Here is a 23,453-nt window from a genome sequence, read left to right on the forward strand (position 1 = left end):
AGAGGGAGGAGGTGGCAACACCAACCAATGAGGAGCAGCCATCTATCAGACTAAAGATAGCAAAGTATCTTCCCAAGATAGCTAATGGATGCTCACATGTAAGAAGGTGACACCTCACAACCATTCACCTAATAAGACATGCTTTATTAACCTAAGCAAGATTATTAAAAGTGTAGGAAAAACCTAGCAAAATAGGAAAAATAAAAAACTACACTAACAGTTTCTTCTCCCAATTTTATATCAAATACAATTCACAATAATCAGATGATTAACAATGAAGCTCTCACCTCTATTTATTCTTTTCCTCACCCTTCTAGAAGGAAATAAAATATTATTTAATTGCATTCCCATCAAATGTAGGCATAGTAAGCTTGTCTGTAGCCCTCTTCAACTCATTATTTTGACCCCTAGGCCTCCTATCATGTCTGAGTGACATGTAATGTTCTCTCCTCTGATTTACAAAGCGTTCAAAGGTCATCCTCTCCTAAACCTGCGGTGCTAATAATTCATATTCATCATTTGCAGCCATAAGGATATCTGCAAATGTCTCATCCTCAACTTTCTCTATTGGTTCCTGTACTGGTTCCTCTCTAACAAAAGTAAGATGTGTGGGCCTGTTTGCTATTCTGGAAAGAGTTCTATGAGTTCTAGGCGATCCCATTGCACTCATGTTATCCCCTTGTTCCAAATTTTGTTTGTCCCGTGGGTTCATGTGCTCAACCATGGTGGTGAGTGCTTGCAAAGCTTGAGCCATTCGCACTTCATATCCTATAACCATTACTCTAAAAAATTCCCTTATTTCCTAATCCTCATTCCTATTGTCTCTTGGTGGGCTACGCTCTTTCCTATCACCCATGGTGTCTGGCTGCCTGATAAAATCTTGTTCCCTGTCAAACAAAGCTTGCCTGATAATGAAAAATCTGTGAGAGCCAACCCTAGGTGGCTTGTGATTGCTAAACCCTCAGGATGGCAGGATTTAGCTCTAATACCAATGTAATATCCCTTGCCAAACTGACTGATTTTAGCTCAAGGAATATTGTCAAACACTTGTATTGTTGCCTTTCAATGCTAAGAAATTTAGAATGTTCACAAATGATATTACAATGCCTCTTACAATGAACTAATATGCAAGTGTAGTTCTTTTGATATTTTCAATGCATATACATGGAAACTAGATATGGAATGCATACCTACAACCAACTGACATTTTGACAAATAATTGACATACAACCATTATGCTCATCGTATATGCTATTAGATGGACATTTCGTCAAACAAATGGTATGCAACATGTATCTCATTTATTGAATTCATTCTCATGTACAATGTTGCTATGAGTTTACCAAGACAAATGACTTACAATAATGACTATAGTAATGCCAAAATCTAATCCTGAATTATCATAGCAAAATCATATGCCCTAAAAAAAAGTGCAATGTTAACTACTAATAGCTGCAAGAGGAACTTGATAATAGTGATGCCCAAGGATGAAGATGAATCAAGCATAAGTACTATAGCGCGACATCATTCTTGTGTACTGTAGTAGCCAACAATAAATGTATGCTCCAATTTAAGCACAAATAGAACTCTTGAATTGAAGCTCTCCTAAATACCAAATTTAATGTATATTTCACCACCTCAAATAGTTGCAACACTGAAGAGTTTACGTTCTCCAATGGTTGACTGAAATCAGAAACCTTAGTTTCTTCTCCTAATTTTATATCAAATGAAATTCACAATAATCGGATGATTAAGAATGAAGCTCTCACCTCTTTATTCTTTTCCTTCACCCTTCTAGAAGGAAATAAAATATTACTTAATTGCATTCTCTAGAAGCTTCCCCCTTTCCAATACAATAACTAGTTGTATTTCTAGAAAATGCACTCTCTAGAAGCTTCTCCCTTGCAATACAATAATTAATTGTGCTTCTAGAAAATCAAATTAATTAAATATAAAGTCACTTTTTAAATTTTTTTAATGAGTTAATAAGAAATTAATTTAATCAATTTCTCCTTATTTCTTCACTTAGCCTTTGGAGAATGCAAAGGCTAAGAACTCCACTGAGTTGCTAAAAAGATGGGGACATTACATGCAGAGCTCACATATTAACAAAAGTGGTGTGGTTGTTTTAAAAGGGTACACAATCAATCAGGAGGCTATAATAGTAATAGTAGCCTAAACCTAATAGCCAAAAATAAGAAAATTTTGGGGAAATAGGAGAAAACATCTTTCACACAAGCAGCTCAAACCCACTAGGCCGAATGCCTCAATAAATATCCAAACATAAAATCATACCCAAATTAAGACAAGTTTTACATAAACAAAACTCTAGCGTTACTAGAATCTAGCTATGTTGTGAATGAATGTGAACATAAATAACATTTTGGAGAATGTACAAATTACTACGGAAATATTGGTCAGAGGTTGGAGGCAACTGATAAAGCCAATGTGAACATGAACCCTCAAAGATAGTTTACACTCAATGACAACAAAAAATGCCAGCACAAACCATATGCCAAATGTCCCATTGTGTTCGGCTTGATAACTAGATAAGGTGATTCTTGCAAGGATGTTGAGTATTATCCTAATCAATTAGCTCTTAATCATCCATATAACATAGTACAATATTGATGCCCAATTACAATTTTCTTAAATGAAAGACACGATTTTTTCTTTTCATAAAAACCCAACTTATTTTACCCATTGAATTGACTTTTCATCATGACCAAGAAACAATTAGCTCTGAAATAATTTTCAAGACAGGCTTTTCGAAAACCCTACCACAAAGTCCATTTGAATGTAAGGTGAGAAAGACATAAAGAGGAAGGGGACAAAGTATAATGTGGCCCTACACAAACAAGCTAATGGTAAACAAAACAACCCAGGCCGGACGCAAGGCCACATGAACGCAAGTATTGGGATGGCCCCAAAAATAGTAAACATTTATCTATCCATGGCCAAAAACAAAAAAACAACATTCATTCAATACATACCAAATGTAAATGTTGAACTTCCAAACTCTATAGTAAAGGAATGAAACTTATGAAGATGCAACAAATACCTTCGATAACTACAACAGAAGATTTTGTGAACTTAAGAAACCACTTCCATATGCAGGAAAAAGCGGAGCAGTCAACAAAAATGTATTATATGCCACCATTCATGATAATGGCACCATGAGCAATGGTTTCAATAGATATTTGTTGTGACTGAAATGTAGGGTGCTGCATAAATGACCATTAGATACACCATCTAAAGTGATGGGAAAAATATATTGCATTATTCACTCACACTCATGGGAAACATATTACACTCCCAATAAATTATGTTACTGCATTGTCGCATCCTCTATGAGACTAAAAACCACAACTTCAACCTACCGTAGATAAATGCAGTTTGCTATCAATATATGTTAGTAAAAACGTAGCACAAAAGTATTATTTTTAAATAACAAATATCGTAGTAAATGTGAACGGTAAATGTGTTAAAGCAGATTTAAATTAATGTGGATGACAAAATGTAGATTTTGTCGGACTATGCATCGCATGATGACACCACATCAACAAACCAAAAAGAAAAAGAAATAAGGATCGATGAATGAGTCCACTTCAATCATCTTGTAAGGCATTAAATATACTCTCAATCATTGATCAACAAAGCTAAGTTGATTTCTTCAGTATAGTATACCTTCAGCGTAACAAGGTAATATCAAATTATATTATTATTATTAACATTTTGAGGATAAGACTGTTATTATGAAAAACATAAATATAAGGTGTATAAAAAAATAAAAAGAACAAGATTGCTTTATGAGAAATGAATAATTTTTTTAATCAGAAATGATAATTTCCTTTTATTTTTGCATAGTATAATTTTTATTAGTTATTTTATGAATAGGGATATATTTTATAAATTTAAAATTCTATAATTAATAGAAAATTCTATAAATAATCAATAAATATTTCTCTTTACAATTAAAAGAAATATATCAATTTAAAAATATTTATTTCTTAAATATATTATTATAATTAAGTTTGCTTATGATTGGGTAAGATATAGTTTTCATAATTAAATTCTTAAAAAAATATTTTGTAAATTAAATTCATTTCTAAATACATCTAGAATTGAAAGGGAAGAAATGCATTACGCTTTAATTTTTTGAGGTGAATGCAATTATGTTTAATTACAATCTATACAAATCTATATTTATAAACAATTTTCAAAAATCTTGTTGATATGGACGGAGCTCCAAAAAAAGAGGTCATATAATACCAATTGAGTTGAACTAATTATAATTGAGAAAAAATATTTTTAAGAATTTGTTTAATTGATGAGAAATATGTAAACTTTAGAAATATTGAAATGTGGTAAAATACTTGAGTGTAATTTGGTTGATGTCTACAAAATGCAATAGTACTAGCGTACATCAAGTACAATAACACTACAAATTTTGATAAGTAAGAGATTTTTTCTTCAAGTCAAATTCTGATATTGCTAACATGATTTAACTATGTAGTTTTTGAATCAAACTCATTGACTCATGTTTCATGAGTACTGATTCGCACAAATCCATCTCTCATGAGTAGTGCTAAGTGTTTAATTTATTATCATGAGAGATGGATTTGTGTGAATCATTACTCATGAAACATGGGTAAATGAGTTTGACTCAAAAACTACACAGTTAAATCTTGATAGAAATATCATAACTACAAATTTTTGAGTAACTTTGTTCTACTTTGTAGCCTTATTAGTTATATTATGGAATTATGGATAACTTTTCTCTATTCTCACATTTTGATGATTTGGTTTTGATTGTGTGTGTGTGTGTGTGTGTGTGTGTGTGTGTGTGTGTGAGAGAGAGAGAGAGAGAGAGAGAGAGAGATTTAACTTTCAAAATAATTTAAAAGTATTTTTCTTTACATTTTTTTAGTACAACATATTTAGAGAATAAAAATGGATTTTTAATTCAAATAGTATTTCAACAATTAACTTAATCTAAATTTTCCTCTTTATCAATGTTTAAGCTATTAAAATAGTATTATTATATATACATTTAAAATATATGAAATGATAAAGTAGTTCTAATTAAATAGATGTAATACCCCTCATTTGCTATCATTGTAGGCATAGTTGTTAAAATTCTATATGACTCTTCTATAGATGTGTTAGCCCTTATTTAATATTTGAAATGCAATACTTTGATATGTTGAACAATTGATTATGTTAGGTTGTAACAATTTCCTACTTGCAATGATGATGTTTTAATTTCCTACTTGTAGTTAATGAAATTACTTGTATGATGTTGTTATATGGTGTGTCTTAGAAAGATGTTTATTATGTCCTCAAGATGATCAGATGTTCATGTTAGAATATGATGCTATTTATATTTAGCATTTACTATTACACGTACCCCATACTTGCATGTGTATGGTGTGTGTCTATTTTATATTATGTTTGACGTGCCTAATAGTTGAGTGAGGGAGTCGTAGTCACTTGCTAGTCGAGATCTACATGATGTAACACTCACCACCATTGTCTATTTCGCTTAGATATATATGTACATCTCTTTGCTTATATTTTATACAGATTTGCAAGTATTGGGCATCATCTTCCTTGAATTGACAGGATGAGCGTGTCATATCACAATAACTCAATGGTAACAGTGACGAGATAATGTTCAAGTCTAATCCCAACCATAGCCTAATTAATTGTCTTGAAAAGGAGGACATGTATATGATTTTCCACCCTTTTTAAACCCATGAATTTATCTTTGTTTGTATTGTTTAATTTTGAGCTTTGATCAATTGTGGTAATGTTGCTTTTATGTGGATTTGGCTGTGTGATTTATTTGATAAATGATTTAATTATAATACTTAGGTTAATCATATAGTATTGAGAATTATTTTTAAAAAATTATTAAAAAGAAAATATTAAAATATGAGAATTTTGAATTAATTGAAAACTAATTAAATATGTGTTTTAATTTAAAAGATGTATTTAGAAGTCTATTTGAAAAATTAATTAAATAAAATTAATATATGAAAATATTTAATTAATTAGAAATCAATTAAATATGTGCTTCAATTTAAAAGATTTTAATTTAAGAAGTTGGATACAAAAAGAATTAAAAGATAAACATTTAATATTGTTTTATTATAATTATTTATTTAATAATTAATTAAATTAGAATTGCATTTAAATGAATTTTAATTATTATTATTTTAAATAATAAAATATGCTTTAAATAATGCTTGCACTAATTAATAAAGTGGAGGAAAAGAAAAGAAAATAATATTTTAATTAAAAAATTCTTTAAGTGTGTATTAAATTATTAAATAATTAAAATAATTATTATTTAATAAAATTAATGACTTTTAATAATTGGGGAACATAAATTCTAGTTAGGGTTATGGTTCTTTATTAGAGAGTTTGTAGTTCATTTGAGGGACATAAAGAGCAAAATGTGGAATTTGAACAAGAGAATTGTTGAAAGTTTTGTAAGATATGGATTTGTATGTGTTCACATATTGTCTCAAATTTTGATTGTGGTTTTGAAGTAGGATTTGAAAGCCAATTGTATTGAAAGTTTTATGTCTTCTTGGATGCTTGTATAATGATTAATAATTTATTATATTGATTTTTAGATAATGAATTATGTTACAAATTTTGATTGAGAAAAAATTGTAGAAAAATTTAGAAAATTATTATGACTATATTCTTGTAAAAGCCTTCTAATATAAGAAAAAATTGAAATAAAACAATAAGTTGAACAATTAGGATTTCAAGCATAAATTTGTTATTAGATCAATGTGATTATCATAATTTTTTAAAATAAAGATAAATATTCTTCTTATATTTAAAATGATTTAATTGCAAAATTTATTGAAAAATCAACTAAGTACATTATGATCGCATGATTTGATAGATCAAAAAGCATGAGAAAAAAACTAATTGCATGCTTATTTTTATTTTATAAAAATATAATATATTTTAAGTAGTATGTGAATATTTTTTGTATGATCATGAATCATGTTTAGATTTTGAAAGAAGATACTAACTATTAAGCTAAGATGTTGATTAGTAAATTATATCTTAATGTATTTTTTATGTTTTTTACAAATGAAGATATTTTTTTTAAGTATTTAAATTCATTTGTTTTGTTTCAAGGCACCTAAATTTGCCTAAATTTGATGGATGATAAACTTGATAAAAAGATAAATGCATATTATTGTTGCTCTTTGATTAAATCTATTTAAAATAATAATTGTTTCTACTAAGCTTGCTTATGATAGAGAGATTTTTTATTTAATTGTCATAATAAACATCATATTGTTGGTAAGAAATGGTAAAATTATATTCGAGTGATGAAAGAGAAAAAATTCACTACTATACATTATTTTTTCAATCCTCTATATCTCCAAGTTAATTACATCATTTTTTATCCCCTGTATCTCCAAGTTGAATGAGTATGAATTTCCCTATTTCATTTGATAAGTTTTGGGAGGGAATCGTGTGGTAGTACAATATAGCACCAATGTTCTGACCACACTAATAAGAAAGGTTTTCAAACCCAACTATACCTGGTCATTATGTATTTAAAAAGAACATATATATAATTACTATAACAGTAGAGAAAACATATTATTATAATTTATTCGCTTTGAGCTGTGTGATCAAATAAATGTGGGTTTTAAAGTGATTATCATTATTAAATTGCATTCATTTGTGGTTAACTTCAGATAAACCCACGATTGGCACATGTAAAGATGATAAGGCAATTATAGAGAAAAGATTATATGTGATGACAAAGAAGTTGAAATCTAATGATGATTGTACAAGACGTTTATAAAGTATCAATTCATCTAAATGACGGGGAGCGTAATTTAAATATTAATTTGCTCCAACTGGATTGAACAGCATGAGCATGTTATAAGTGTTAGGTTTAAAAGATTGCTAGAATAATCTTTTTAATGATGATTAAGAGTGTTAAGATTATGCCCATTCCAATTTATTTTTTAATTTTTTTATATTGAATAAAGTAAATAAAAATATTAAAAGTAAAAGCTACAAAAGTAGTTAGAGATGTAAGAAAGTAACTGGAGATGTAAGAATTAGCTTATTGCAAGACTGAAACTTCATCATAACTTTTCTTTAATTTGATTCTTAACAATTAACATTTACTCTTCAGCGCCAGAGAAAAGCTATCCATCCCAACTAACAGCTTAAAAAAGTAAAAGAAAGAAAAAAACTTGTTCTTTAATCTAATTCTTAACATTTACTATTTTACTATTGAGCGCCAAAGTTAATGCATCCCAACTCGTTTTAATCGCATACCCAGACAAGATATAAAAACCTTCATTTCCTACCAAAATAGATATAATTGTTGATCAACTGCAAAATACTACTCTTGGTTTAAAATCCTATTTCTTATATTTTACGCATTCCTGCCTGAACTATCCAAATACAGAACTTGAAAGTATAAATAAATCATAGCAAATATCAACGAAGGAGCCGTCTCACTTCACAATAATTACACCAAAATAAAATATGCGTTGAAATCATTCATGAACTTTGCCTCTTTTCAGTGTATAACTTTCGAACAAAAAGGATGTGATGTCAAAGCCTTAAAATGTTAAAATTTGCCCACCTAATTACAAAACCCAATCTTTTCAGTTTCGGTTAAGGCTGCGTAATTTAAGTTACATTTTTCATTTGGAAGACATTTTATTGAAAATCAGTAAGCATATGTTGCATGTTTTTTTGAAAGTAAGCAAGATCAAGAAATCACCATACTAACCTCCGCGAGTTCCTCGCACTGTTTCCAAAACTAATGTTTTTAAGGCGAAATTATCCAGAGTACTGCATTACCATTTTTCTATTTTGGGGTATATCCGTAGAAGATGCTCACGAGCTATTGTGTGCTTCATTGTTCACCTCTTACTTCAAGGACGTAGCACATAAAATTCAAGGACCTAGATTGCACAAATAATACATCTAGATAAAAGCACAAAAGCTTTAAAAATGTTTTGAACTCTAGAATATTTTAAACAAGAACAAAAATTTTAAGTTTCTGAGAAACACATCTACAGGTTAAATTCTGTTAATTATAGGAAACTGCAATTCCAATATAATTCCAGGACTTGATGATTTCTCGGGGAAAAAATTTAACCAAACTCCTCCACCTAACCATTCTCTCAATGAATGCAGATTATGTATGCGCTCCTACTGTGTCCCTCAGTTACATATAAAACACAAAGTTCATGACAGACATGTTCACTACAAGCACTGAAATACTTTAAGACAGATTTCTTGTTCACCACAAGCACTGAACAGTGCCGTCAAAAAATCACTCCACTCCAGTCATGTTATGTCTCACGCCTTGATCTCCTCTGCCGAGGAGCTGTACCTTCTTCTCCTATCTCATTTTCACTTCCACTTCCAGATTTCTCCTTCTCTCCCACATTCTCTGAACCTGTCTTTTCCTCAGTAGCAGAAGCAGAAGCAGAAGCAGAAGCCGCCTCCTGTGCAGGCTCTTCTTTTTTCTCAACAGCCACCTATCAGATTTGCCAAGTTTCATCATAAGCAACTAGCATTTACAATAAATTATCACAAAACAAAGGACTAACAAGATTAACAAAACATTGTAAGAAGGAGAACAAACCTGTGGTTTCTTCCCACCAAAGAGAATCTTGAACAATATTGACAAGATAACAACGAAAACGGACACCAAAATGCCAATTGTCAAATTGGGTTTCTTTTCACCTTGCTCAATTAAATCCTGTCATATACAACATCCATCTAACATTATAAACACAATCGTTCAATCCCTGTAACTAATTGACAAGAGCATAGAAACTAACAGTCTTCATTGCCCTCTTCCAGCACCAGAAAAACACTGGTAATATGGAATCTACAGACGAAAAGTATACTTACAATGAGCTTTAACTTGTAGGCAGACAAGAATGAAAGATCTGCTATGCTATACAAAACTTCAAATACCTTCTTCTGCAAAAAAGGAGAAAGCGTAGTGAGAATTTTCGGAAATTATTTCAAACAAATAAAAATAGCAGCTGATGAATGCATTGTGAAGGAAAACGATGTAAGCTACAATGAAAGCCCTAAGTAAATATAGAATACCTGATAACCAGTGAGCTCCCCTGGTAAGGTATCTTCAGCATCTTCCTCCTTTTGTTTTTCTTTCTCAACAGTAAATTTCCCCTTCCACGTTTTCTCTCTGTACTCCTCTGCAACCTTCTCATCCAATGCAATTAATATGTTGTCAAACAAAATTCCATCTTGCATCGTCCAGATCTCAATGCCAATAGCAGCTATTGGTTCTAAATTGGGCCTTTCCAACTCAAAGTACTCTGGGTTGGGAATCTGTTGAGGCTTCCAGATACCCTTATAATTAGGGTTATCAATCATAGGGGCATACCATTTTCCCTTGTAAGCGGGATTGCTCTTCATTGGTCTCTTCCATTCACCGCAACCAGGTGCCTCTTCACACTTGGGATTGGTAATCTTTGGTGCTTCCCACTCTCCATCTTCTTCATCATCCCAATCATCTGGCTTTGTAGATTCAGGATCATCAATTTCCTCAGGTTCGTCATCCAACCAACCTTCAGGCTTTTCAGCTTCCAGATCTTCAATTTCCATTGGGGCTTCCTCGTCCCAATCTTCAGGCTTGGTTGCATCAGGATCTGGGATCTTGGCTCTCTCATCCCAGTCTTCGGGCTTCTTATCATCTGGATCAGGAATAGTTTTAGGTGGGATGAGGGTAGGCTCAAAATCATCCGACAAAAGATTTGCCTTTTTCTTCTCTTCTCCATCTACCAAAATCCTCACTTCATTATCAGGCTTGATGATGGCTGTATAAACATGGGTCAACTTATCAGATGGAACAGAGGGAGGGAACTTGAGATGGTGCTCAACATATTCCCCAGACTTTGGATTCTTATGTTTGTAAATGAAGTGCACTTTATTGGTAGCTCCACATTTGTCTGGCCCAAACATAATGGAGTATGGAGCCTCGTTATCAAACTCCTTTGGCTTCCATCCAGCTTCTTGTGGGCGGAGGAACTTCAAGTATGCACCTCCACACTCAAGGCCATTCTGTAAGCGTACTTCATACTGCAAGACTAATGACCCATCTTTAGAGTCGACAGTCACTGGTAATTCTTTAACTATGGCATACTTCCTTGCAGGTTCACTAACAAGAAGACCATAGTCCTCGTGACCTTTACTCTTGTCATGCTTCCACACACCTGAAACAAAAATAACCAAGAAAACCGTTAAAATTAATCATTAGGAAATGAATATAGCACAAGCTAAGACAAGTTGATTAATAAACTAAACCCTACAAACAACACAACACTGCACCTGCCCACTACCTACAGGATGTGAACAGAATAGTTAAGTAATGAAATTTAGTTAAGAATTACCAACAAAGATGTGCAACCTAATCCAAAAGGTACAGTTCCAACCCAAAGATTGTGGATAACAACATACAAATCTACAATTAGTGCAATCCAAAATGATTCACCCACAAATAAACTATCTCGTACAAAATTTCCTTTCCCGTCAGGTGGTCCTGTAATTGGTTTGGATAACTGTACAATTATCATCATTTAAAACAGATATAAGAAAATGCAATAGTTCAAGGTTTAGATAACAGATTTTCAACTAAGTTACTGCCAACTGTTATACCGTTATCCTCAAAATTACAGAAAGCTCTTCAGTGAGTGTGCCTGAATATTTCCCCCAAAAAGGTATTATTGCTATAATTTCTAAATAGCATGAGACTATCTTGCTGTAAAATTCCAATCCGTATCATGATGCTGCCATAAAGCTACTAAAATGGTGAGCCGCTAACAATTTTTAACAGGACGGTTGGACCGTGGAAAATGGTAAATGGAAAACTACCATAATGCATAAAACGTAATTCTCTACTAAAATTTTGGCATCACTATAATTTAGATAAAAAATTTGAACTTTAATTATGGGTATGCGGGTAAGAAGTATATAGCCACTGCTTAACCAAAAGTAGTAAACATGATTGCACGTTCTTCACTAAAATTAAATGCTCTACACTACCGTGCCTATATTTTTCATTACAACTTGGTATAACTTTAAATGGTATTTGACCGTTTCAATGTAAAAATGAAACTAAGATCCAGGTGGCATATTCAGTAGAACAGCTGGATATATACTTAAGTCTTACGCATCTAACACCAACACTAACTCATCAGATGATTGCCATGACACTTACAGTGGCAGTACACAAAGGGGTATAGTTTAAGCATTAAATCTTTAATCTTTCGAGATAGACTCAGGAAGCTTTGATCAAAGTTTTTCAGCTGGTGAAATTAGAAAACTGTGCGCAAATTTAAGAAAACCAGTAACAAGCCGTAATCTATTTTTGGGATTTTCACTTTGTTAAAAGATTAAGAGACAGCAGTTTACTTTAAAAGTTAGATGGCGTCTTGAGAGCTTTTTCTATCCACAGTTCAAGTCAGATATTGTCATTGTCATACCCTGGTTTTAGCCTAAAACTTAGTACTTTTAATTAAAATAGCTTTGAATTTCATAAAAAAAAATGTTTGGAGTAACTTCCATTAGGATTAACAGTTTTGATGTGTAAACTAAACTGAAAATACTCATGTCGATGGAATAACTGGATTTGCATTTAGTGGAAACAAGTGTAAGGAGAAAATTGCGAAACAATTTAATCACTAGTGGCACTGCAATGGGATGGTTTTGTCAAATTAGGGATGCTCAGTGTTATATAGTTACACTCAAATAATTTTGCTGTGTGTTTAGTCATGACATTGGCAAAGCCTACGTTTCCCATGTTTAAAACATAGAGTTTAAACCTACCTATCAAAAAAAGAGTTTATCACTGGTATCAACTACCAGCAGAACAAACAGATGTTCAGTTTTGACACTGGGATTCTCTGCTACAATATTCGGTACAAATTGCAGTACTCTAAATTTAGTAGACACCTTGATTCATGTACTAAATCAGGTCCACTTGGTAAACACCTTGGCTCATGTACTAAAATAGGTCTACGCCCCAGCACAAATTGCAGTACTCTAAATTTAGTAGACACCTTTATTCATGTACTTAAAGAGGTCCACTTAGTAAACACCTTGGTTCATGTACTAAAACAGATCTATGCCCAATCACAAAACATAAATAGAGTCGTTCACGATACTAACCTTTATAATCCTCCTTCTCTGATACGATCCACTTGCCCTCGTAGGGCTCATCAAAAGATTCATAAAATAGCTGCACAGAACCAGAGTTATCTCAATACCGAGAACATAAATCCCAAGCACCGTATAAGATTTAAAATCGTTGACCAGATATACTGAAGGAAGATGAAACAAGAATCCATATGGATAAGCCATTAAATACAGACTTAAATGAAAACCTATTATCTTGCAACATTAGTATAATCTACTCCAGATTAAGCCAAAGTTAACTAGAGTACTTGTGAGATTCCCTAATTTTAACATTCAAATCGTTTATTGTGCAGCATTAAGATAAATTTCCCCAGATAAAACCAAAACTACGTGAATAATCTTCACAAGTTTTATTTCGCTCTACATAATGACAAATCAAAATTGTTTATAATTTAACACAAGACTGAAACCCCAAGCAAGATCCAGCTAAGAGAGCATGTGTGCGATGAAATGTCACTACGATCTACTAAAATTAACCCGACATCAAACGTAATTAAACGTCAATCAAAAAACCCTAAGTGAAATATCCTCAAGTAAGCATGTATCCCACCAAACAGAACAACGATCTCAAAAGCTTTACACTCAACACTGGATTTGTGTAAGAACTTTCTTAAAACCCGGCCAAACAAATTTGTGCTCTGAAGAAGTTTACTTGGATTTCTAGGGTTTGCCAGACATAAATCACAAACCCAAATGCTAACAAAAAGTACGTGCAAGCCTGTAAACGATTCTCACCGGTTCAGAAGCTGAAACCAGGACATTCAGCGGTGCAATTGCACACAGTAGAGCCAAAAACAAAGTTATCCGCCACCGATCCATCGTGACCAATTAAAGCACCTGCAAATCCAACATAATTTGCACAAATCCAACGTCAGGAGCTACCGAATTCAAATCCACTTAAAATACACCCAAAAAATAGGTCATAGCTCAATCCCTAAAAAACACAAGCCCTAACAAAGAGAGCCAGCAGTTGGAAATGAAGAACCAAAACAGGAAAACGAATAACATTGATCGCAACCCCTACGAATTCAAAAATACACACGCAGATCATTTCTCAGTAATTCAGAAACATCAGATGCGGTCTTGGTCGATCTAAAAAGTGCAAAATCTTTAACTATGCTTCACTGAAACGTTAAAAACCCACCTTCACGGGATCAGAAGAAAACAGCCGATCGCACTTCCAATTTGAATCTCTCCACTAAAACGGTTTCCAGCGAGCTTTAATAGCGCATTACTTTCAGTTTTTGAGGGTTTCCAGAATTATTAATACGGGAAAATGGAAGATGAGGGTCTTAGGTCTAAGGCTTGCATGACCCGACCGCTACACGTAGTGCCGACCAATGGCGTTTGCGCATTCCCGAAATAAGGCAATGGGAGCTTGACACGTCATGCGCCTGACGTGCATTACTTTGAGAGGACCACGTCAGCATAGTTTTCGGCCACGCTGGACGTTAGTATGTCGGCCTTTTAAGAGGTCAAATGGGATTATCGATTACAAGGCAAAGAAACTTGATTGTTAGGGTTGTGGAAGGCTATTCGTCAAGATTGAGATCTAGCAAAGAGACCCAACCATTAGGAGGTGCAATTGGGTCAATAAAATTTTGAGAATGTATTTTGTGAAAAAAATAAATCATTTTTCTATAGTATCTAAAAAAAGGAACACTTTATCCAATTTTCACATCATTTCTATTTCATTGTAAGAATATTACTTGATGTAATGAGAAGGTATGTCTTTTTGAATCTCTAATTAGATTGGATCTCATATAATTTCTAAGAGAACATTTTGTTTCAAGCTATAGTGGATGTTTTCTTCCCCGTTCTTTTTTCCCTTGTGTCTACACTTTTTAATAAAATATGACAATAGCCTTTTCTAGAACTTTAAAAAAAAAAAAAAAAAATTAAGATGTAAGTTATACATGGCTTGAGCATTTAATAGATAGTGTAATTTTTTTAAATCAAAAGTTTGGATATAGTCAAAATTAGAAGCTTACTTTACATAAATATGACTATGGAAACTTAATGTCTATAATTAAGTTACATTTTTTCAATATTTGAGATGGAAGATAAAAGAGTGGATGGAAATATAGGTCGAGATAATTTAGAGACAAGGAATGAATATATAAAAATGTGTGCAAAATAGTGAAAGCATGGAAAAGGATAGAAACAAAGTGAAATGGATGTGGATAATAATTCTCTATTAGGAGGTACAATTATGCAAAAAAGATTATGAGACTATCTTTTGGAAAAAGATTGTTGCCAAAAGCATAGTTTTGAGAATCAATACGATATCATTTGAAATGTTGCTAAAAGCATCTAGCATGCTTGGAAAATCATTATGCATGGCTTTAGTGAGTTGCTTCTAGCTTTTAAGATGGGTTATCCTTTAATTTGTACAATCTTTAGTAATGTTTATTTGTTTCGATTCAAGGGCTCCCTTCGCATGATTTTTTTTCCAAAGCTACTATGAACCTTAGCTCTTGAGAGGATTTGATAATACGGTACTATCTTGCCTAGGTTGAAAGATATTTGGCATTGTTACACAAACTCTTATGTTGCATATAAATCATGATACTAGCATTTGTGTAGTCAAGCCTTCATAGAAAGATTAGTGTTGGTTTCCCAAAACCACTTTTTGTAATTACAAGCCAAATTTGGGATATCGTTAGCTCTCTCTACATCTTCTAATGGTGTTTGTTTTGACTTTGTGGTGGCATTTTCAATCACCTTTATGAGTTTATCAATTCTAATTTCACAACATCGATGAGCCCAAACTCACCCATTTTGCTTGGTGTATTTTTTTTCAAGGCTTACATATGGGCTTCCATCTTCAACATATGATTTTACAAACCTTTGTTGTTTGATCTTAGTTAAAAATTAAGTCCTTCAAATACCTCTTCTAGTTTTAGTGTCGTGCTCAACAACTTTCGAGCTACATTCATAACTTTTTTCACCCCTTTCAACTATAGCCTTGTTTTAGGTATATGACTCTTCTGGGGGATTGGCATGATATCCCTTCAACTGTGCTCAAGTCTAGCATTCTTTTAGGGTTGAAATTTCATTTTTTCTCGTGGAAAGATAAGAATGTTATTTTTTTTCTCAAATCTGTTAACATTACTTTTTTTAATTTTTCAGTAAAGCTTCTATTTTCTTTAATGTCATGCTCCTTATTCAAGTTCAAGACAACAAGGTGGGATTGGAGGTTGCTCACCTCTAGGAGTTATTGGATCATTGGGGTAATGCCTCAAACATTATGGCTAAAGTCCTTATACATAACCCACACCTTCTCTTAAACATTATTTGCCTCGCATCCATATACATGGTCAAATATTTTTAGCTCGATGCTTGTAATCTCCTAGATTGCAAGTGTCTCATTGAAACTTAAGCGAAAAGGGTTGTTCGACTTGGCATTTCTTTGACTCACCTCCTTCTAAAGACATTCCTTTTGGGTGGCCCTTGGGTTGGCCACTAGTGGCGGTAGAGGTTGTTCATTGACTAGTGGTGGTATAGTGATTATCAAAACTTGTCAAAGTGGCTCCCTCAGTTGGATCTACTTATTTCATAGGGGTAGAATGAATACAAAGACAATTAGGAGGGACAAGATTGAGCAAGAAGGGCTTTTCTATTCATGACATCACTCCATATCCCATTGATGTAAGGGGTAAACTAGATAACCAAGAGCTCTTATTATAATTGTTGTTATGTCACTTTCCAAGCATGACCTTGTATCTTTCTAACTTTTTTTTATAATGGCCATGGATTTTAATAAGAAAAATCATATACACTTATTCATCTAAAAAGTCTAAAAAATGGAGGACTAAGGTGAACTAGAATCAAAATTTTATCAACAGTTATAAAACCTATTATAATTCAACCCAAGCTTATTTAAAAAACTTGTTCTTTTAGGAATTAGGTGTTGTCCACCTCACATAATTTTTAATGTGTGTGATGTAGCTAGGGGGGCCTAGAAGCATGTGTCTTACTAGGGTTTTATTGAGTCCACTTTATGTGTTGTATGTAATATTTAAAAAAAAATGTAAGGGTCACACACTAGGAAGTGTATTTAATATAATATTAGGGAAATATTAATAAAATAAAATTTATAACTTGATGTTAAATGAGTGGTTTACCATTTAGTGATTTTATGTGAGCGTATCTCTTAAGAAGCAAATACAAGTTAGCTTGTCAGGGTATTAAGTCTTTTTCTAAGGAGTGTATATGTGAATCATGAGTTGGGAAGTGAAGATTCATTCCTAGACACATGGATGATGCTCAAAAAATGTCTGGTGTTTCAAAGGTGTTTATGGAGGCTCTCTACATGTATTGTAATATTTTATTATTGAATAATACATCAAACATGGATTTTTTTGTCAATGGGTTTTTCCCTTGAGGGATTTCTCAAGGTATATCTTGTGTTTCTTGTGGATTGTTTATATGATCTTTGTACAAAGGTTATTATTTAAGCTTATGTGCATGATTTTATCTCATGGATTATGTAGAAGATGAATTACAAGCACCAGATATTATTGCATTTTTTCCTAACAACTCTAAGACACTTAAAGGATTAGTGAAGCTTAAGGAATAAAATATCCTATAGTGTTGAAGCATGGATGCCTTGATATATGTATACATTTTTAATATCCTTTATAAAAAATAACATTTTACCAATAAATCAAGAAAAGAATAAGGGAGACATGCATGTTGAACAAGCATTTCATTCCAAAGGTGTTATTCATTAATGGTACCTAAGAACAATGTTATACCTAAGAAAATTTCTAGAATCTTTGTGGAGCCACTCTTAAAGAAGCAAGGACAAAGTGTAAAGAAAAATATGTTAAATTTGTACCTATTTTCTAGTGTGTTACTAAGAGTTCACCACCACTTATCATAGTGAGGACCATTTACTTGAGAATGTCAAATTTTCTAGTACCTAAATTTGAGATGAGGATGTCCCAAACAATGCTCTTTATAATTTTCTTGCATAAAACCTAAGTACTCCCATGGATTATTTATTTACTCAAATTCATGAATTTTTTTATATTACATGTTATTGTATGGATCTGTATTTATGTCATTTTTGTTTATCCCATGTTTTTTTGTGCATCTTTTATGCCCACTTCACCATTTATATTATAGTTTGTTTTCTTATTTGGAGGGATTTCTCATTTCATGTCATATACATTTAGCTCCTATTAGGTTCCATACATCTTATTTCTTCTTATTTCTATGTTTTGTAATTATGTTTACTCATATTCTTTGTTAGTTCTATACTACAAGCTCGCATGGTCATAATGTTTCATGTTTGCAATGTCCAAGTGTTATATTTTTATGTGTTATTATTTTAGGACATTTGTAATGTTTACACATTTTTTTGGTATCAAACTTACATATTTATCATTTAATGATATATTTCTCATAAAAGTATACCTTACATTGTTTATTTACATGTTTATGATTATAATTCTTATATAAAAGCATTAGAAGTTAGCAACATGTCAATCAATCATAATGCTTCACATGGCACTTCTTGATATATAGTACAAAACCTAAAAATTTAGAGATACATCATGTGGCAAAGAAACCAGATGAGTAGTCCATGCATTAAACATCAAAGACAACCCCAAATTGATGACAATAAAGCAAGAAAGTGTCCATTCCAAACACCAAATCATGCATGAATAGAGAAATTTGAATTTAGAGGGGCATGAATATCATAACCCATAAGTGTGATTATGTGTGATGTGATCCATGTCACAATGAACAATAATTCCCCCACTCAAAAATCATTTGTATGTTAAAATAACACTTCAATATCTTTATCATTTTACACTAAAGGAATATGCCTATGATATAGTTCATAGCCATGAATCAAATTATGCATTTTAAAATATACAAAACTAGTGCTTACTAAAGTTACTCATCTTGTTAGTCAAGTATACCCAGCCAATGTGCCAATAGTCATGACTTAAATGCCAATTTTGTATGTCATACACAATTTTAACAACTCATATTAAAGGAAAGAGATATATAAGTTTGAATTCTAGATACTTAAATAGACCCCTCAACAAAGATATCAAAAAACTGAACTAAAAATGATCATTATAAAATTTGAGGAATACTTTTCCAATTGGAATACCATACCCAAAAAAAGAGAATAATATTCCATAAGGGCATGATAAGCATGACCAATAGGAAAGCCTATGAGTTATGTAAACCATGCCCCCATGAATCATCAACTCTCTCATCCCTAGTTAGCATGTCAATAAAAAACAATCATAAATAGTTCATACTGAAGCTAATAAGAGAATTAAAGCTTATTTGTTTTAAACCTAAAAATGTGCATTGCTCGTTAAAACATTAAAATGAATGGATAGAAGTACTTATTTAGTCAATTCTAAATATGTTACTTGATTCTTAATATATTTTTTACCCAAGAAATCAATAGATTAATTTACCTCTTTGTAAAATGAAAATTTGAAGTAAGAATCAAAGAATTATAACTGGGCTGAAATCTTGTCCAATGAGTATTTTACTTGGTATACCATTAATTTTTTACTAGACACGAGATATAAAGAAACCACTAAGTCTACCTTAATGATGATACACTTTATAATGAGATAGATGGCTATATCCAAGCCAAAAGAGAGGGCCTAAAATTCAACGTTATTATTAGTCTTGATTCATATACATTTGCATTCAACCTTTACAATGTTTCACCCATGATCTAATATGAAAATTCCAATTCTAGATTTTCCCATATTTCCTCAAAAGCCCCATTATGATTAAGATGATTCTTAAATTTAGGAGGAGGTCTCCACTTAGCCATCTTTCTTTTTTCATTCTTAGATAAAAACTTATCAAAATTGCCATGGTTTGTCAATAGCTTTAGAGCTCCCCAATAAATAGAAATCAAACTTATCCCAATGAGAAAATTGAATGGTCCCTCAATAGATACAAGAAACAAGATAAGAAGAAGAATTTTTTTGAAGCACTTTGATATTCCTCTAAAGCCAAACATTCCAAATAAGAATCGAAAGAGCTACAATCTAGATATAAGCATAAAATGGTGGAGTGAAAATGATGGACCAAGATTGAAACAATAATTTAAGATTAGGATATAATGTTTAATTCAATCCAAGGTTGGGGAATAGCCAATACTAATACTAAGATGTAAAAGGACAGTGGATGAAGAGATGATTAAGATATTTCATAGAATTTCCACAAAGTACACGTAAAAAAAAAAGAGATTCCCACTCTATCTAACTACATACCCATCAATATTTTATCTTGAACAAACAACCAATAAAAGGTACCATCCTTTGGTAAACAAGATTTATTCTAAAATAGCTTAGTTCACTAGTAGAATTGGCCTCTATTTTGGTCGTTAAAAATTTGACCATTGTTGGTTGAAAATCCTGGCCCATTTGACTAGTATGCCAAACTCATGACAATCCTGGTCGGTCATTTGGTTGAAATTTTGACGAAGGTTGGTTGGAAGTTTGACTAGCCTTGGTTAAGGTTTTGAAATTGGTAGTTACATTTTCGCATTGTGGTCGTCGAAACTTCAACCAATGTTGGTCGAAAATCCTAACCCATCCAACTGGGATGCCAAACCCATGATGATGCCCTTGTTAATGGGTTGGTCAAAAGTACGATGAATATAGAATGTTTTTAAAAATAAACACTTGAAGATAAATATCTAGACTAATCACCAATGACATCCTGGCCGATGATTAGTCTAGATATTTATCTTTAGGTGTTACTTTGCATTCTAAATAACCAATCCATGAGAAGTCAGTCCATGTATCCCTACAACTTGGACTCCATAATATGTAAAGAAGAGTTGTAATGGTGAGAATTCATCATGAAAAGATCAAGGTTAATGAAGCTCCCAACAAGCCAAACCCAAGCTTGTAAACATTTACCCAGCTTAGAAGAAGATGTAGCAGAAAAATGGCTATAGAAATATAAGCAAGAGGGGCCACTATATTCTAAGCTATTAGAAATATCTGCAAGGGACAAGTCAAAGAAAAGGAATTGATGATTGAGTTCCCACAAATTTTGTGTCAGATGTATTCTCTACAAAATTTGGCCCTGTACGACAACAATTACCTTTAAGACTTGACTAATTCATTTACTAACCTTGAATGTTTGAGAAAAATGGATGCTCAAGTTTGGTCAAAGTGCCAAAAGCTTTCTGTGAGAATAATTTGTTTGAAGACCTATCATAGTGAATCCCCAAATTTAAATGATAAACACAAGTGAAAATTTGTTTGACCCTAGCAAGAAGTGAAATGTGTACCTTTTGATTTGTAAGAATTTATGTTATCCTAAAGACATCTTTTATAATTTTTCCTATCTCATCATTCTTGTCTTTACCCTCGACCTCATTATTAATATCAACATGATGATGATCATATATAGTTTTGGAATGGCCCATATCATCTTCAATGGATATGGATTCATACAGTATCTCAAATATTTTATCTTTCTTAAGTTTATTTAATTGAGAAGGGCAATTGGATGTTGCAACATTAAAGATGTGTTAAATGATGTTTTTCAATCAAATGATGATCTTTGTGCCCTCAAACGAAGTAAAGGATTTGAGCAATATGCAATACAAATCCAAAAAGTCTGAAGAATACCTGCATGTAAAAACCTGTCACAGAGAAGAAAAAGACAAGAAGAGGCAAGGGTTTGCTCTGAAAATATGCAAATTGTATTCTTAGAATTGAAAAAGATGTAAGATAATTAGAAAAGATAAATCCTTATAGAAGGAGATCAAAACCCAAAAGGGGTAACCTAAAAGGTAAAAGCTATTTAATAATTACTAATTAATTATTAAATATGAATGCAAAAGGTGCATAAAGTGAAATCTTAAGAAGGGAAAAAAGGTAATTTAATTAATGAAATTAAATAGACCTTTTTCTCTAACATGCCCCATTAAGATGAGCAACAATGCAACTACAATTGATGCAAGGCAGAAAGCAAAGTTGGGTCCTGGTAACAAGGCCTGATGAGGTACCCAATCACAATCAAATTTTCTATGAAATGGAGAAATAGAGAAAACCCAGTGGGAAAAACTCTACTCCAAAAAGATATAGAAAAAGGATGCACAAATGAAACATCTCAAGAGAATCTCTCAAGACCATAAGTACAATGAAAGCCTCCATAATAGTAGCTCGAGACTCCATAGAACCCAAAATGGCAAAACTCCTGTGTCAATAAACATACCAATGTGGCTCCAATCTAAAGGAAACAAAGGCAATGGACAAGGATGAATTCAAGGTGTAATCAGAAGTCTTAGCTAATGCTCAAAGGAGAAAACATGAGAATCTTAAAATGGAATCTCCAATGAAGGTGGAATAATAGGTGTGTTGAATATGTCATCTGAGAGGAGATGTGTGTCCTTTGATATATCCTCAACAAATGCAATATGTGGCTCGATGATTGGAGCTGCAATAGTAGGCAATGTCAAAGAGAAATCTTGTGCAAGAGATGGTTTCTAAATAGGAGTTGGAGGTGTGGAAGTCACAACACTGGTCTTAGGAACAACACATAAGTTCAAGCGACCTGACTTCACCTCAATAGAATCTCATGAAAAAAGAGAGTGAGTCTCTGATAGTGGAGATGGTGGACCAAAATATGAGAAGGAATATAGGTAGGAAGCATGATTAATAGTCCCTGTAGCAATAATATTTCATGTCTCACTATCTCTAATATGTAGTGAATCCTATGCAAACTCAATTGTCTTTCATGTCCCACTATGTGTAATTTGATAAATAGAGAGAACTTTAGAGGACAAAGATGGAACACAAAGTGCATCATGAAATGTACTATCATCAATGTCAATAGAACCTTTCTCGTATACAATCATAACAACGTTGTTCCCCATCAAAATGTGTGGAGTAGGAGAAGCCTCAAAGGAAGAGAACAAATCTTGAGAAGATGCCATATGGTGTGAAGCACCCAAATCTAGTAACCATCTAGAAGAATGAGAAATAGTAGTTACACATAGTGCATGTCCCTTTCCTATATCTTTACCATATGACTTAAGTGATGACAATGAAGAAGGTGTTGGAAATATTCAAGACTAGGCTAAGTTACTGAGAGGGGAGGGGTGAATTAGTAACTTATAAAACTTCTACCAATTTCAATTCTGAATCCAATAAACCATTTAACATTTAATTCATCACACCTGATCTAATTGC

General features: G+C 32.5%; 1 protein-coding gene across 1 annotated transcript; it reads right to left on the reverse strand.

Moving 5' to 3' along the window:
- Positions 1-9,084: 9,084 nt before the first annotated feature.
- LOC149540948 (calnexin homolog) lies at positions 9,085-14,483 on the reverse strand. The gene is made up of 7 exons (XM_089802019.1): positions 14,390-14,483; positions 13,981-14,082; positions 13,219-13,288; positions 10,138-11,264; positions 9,934-10,005; positions 9,662-9,778; positions 9,085-9,554 (listed from the first exon to the last, which is right to left on the reverse strand). Exons 2-7 carry the CDS (start codon positions 14,062-14,064, stop codon positions 9,366-9,368), a joined length of 1,659 nt encoding a protein of 552 aa, XP_089658145.1. The 5' UTR covers positions 14,065-14,082; positions 14,390-14,483; the 3' UTR covers positions 9,085-9,365.
- Between the last annotated feature and the right edge of the window lie 8,970 nt (positions 14,484-23,453).

This window comes from Cupressus sempervirens, chromosome 9, assembly GCF_028749045.1.
Source record: "Cupressus sempervirens isolate cs-2001-9-10 chromosome 9, ASM2874904v1, whole genome shotgun sequence".
Taxonomy (NCBI): Eukaryota; Viridiplantae; Streptophyta; class Pinopsida; order Cupressales; family Cupressaceae; genus Cupressus; species Cupressus sempervirens.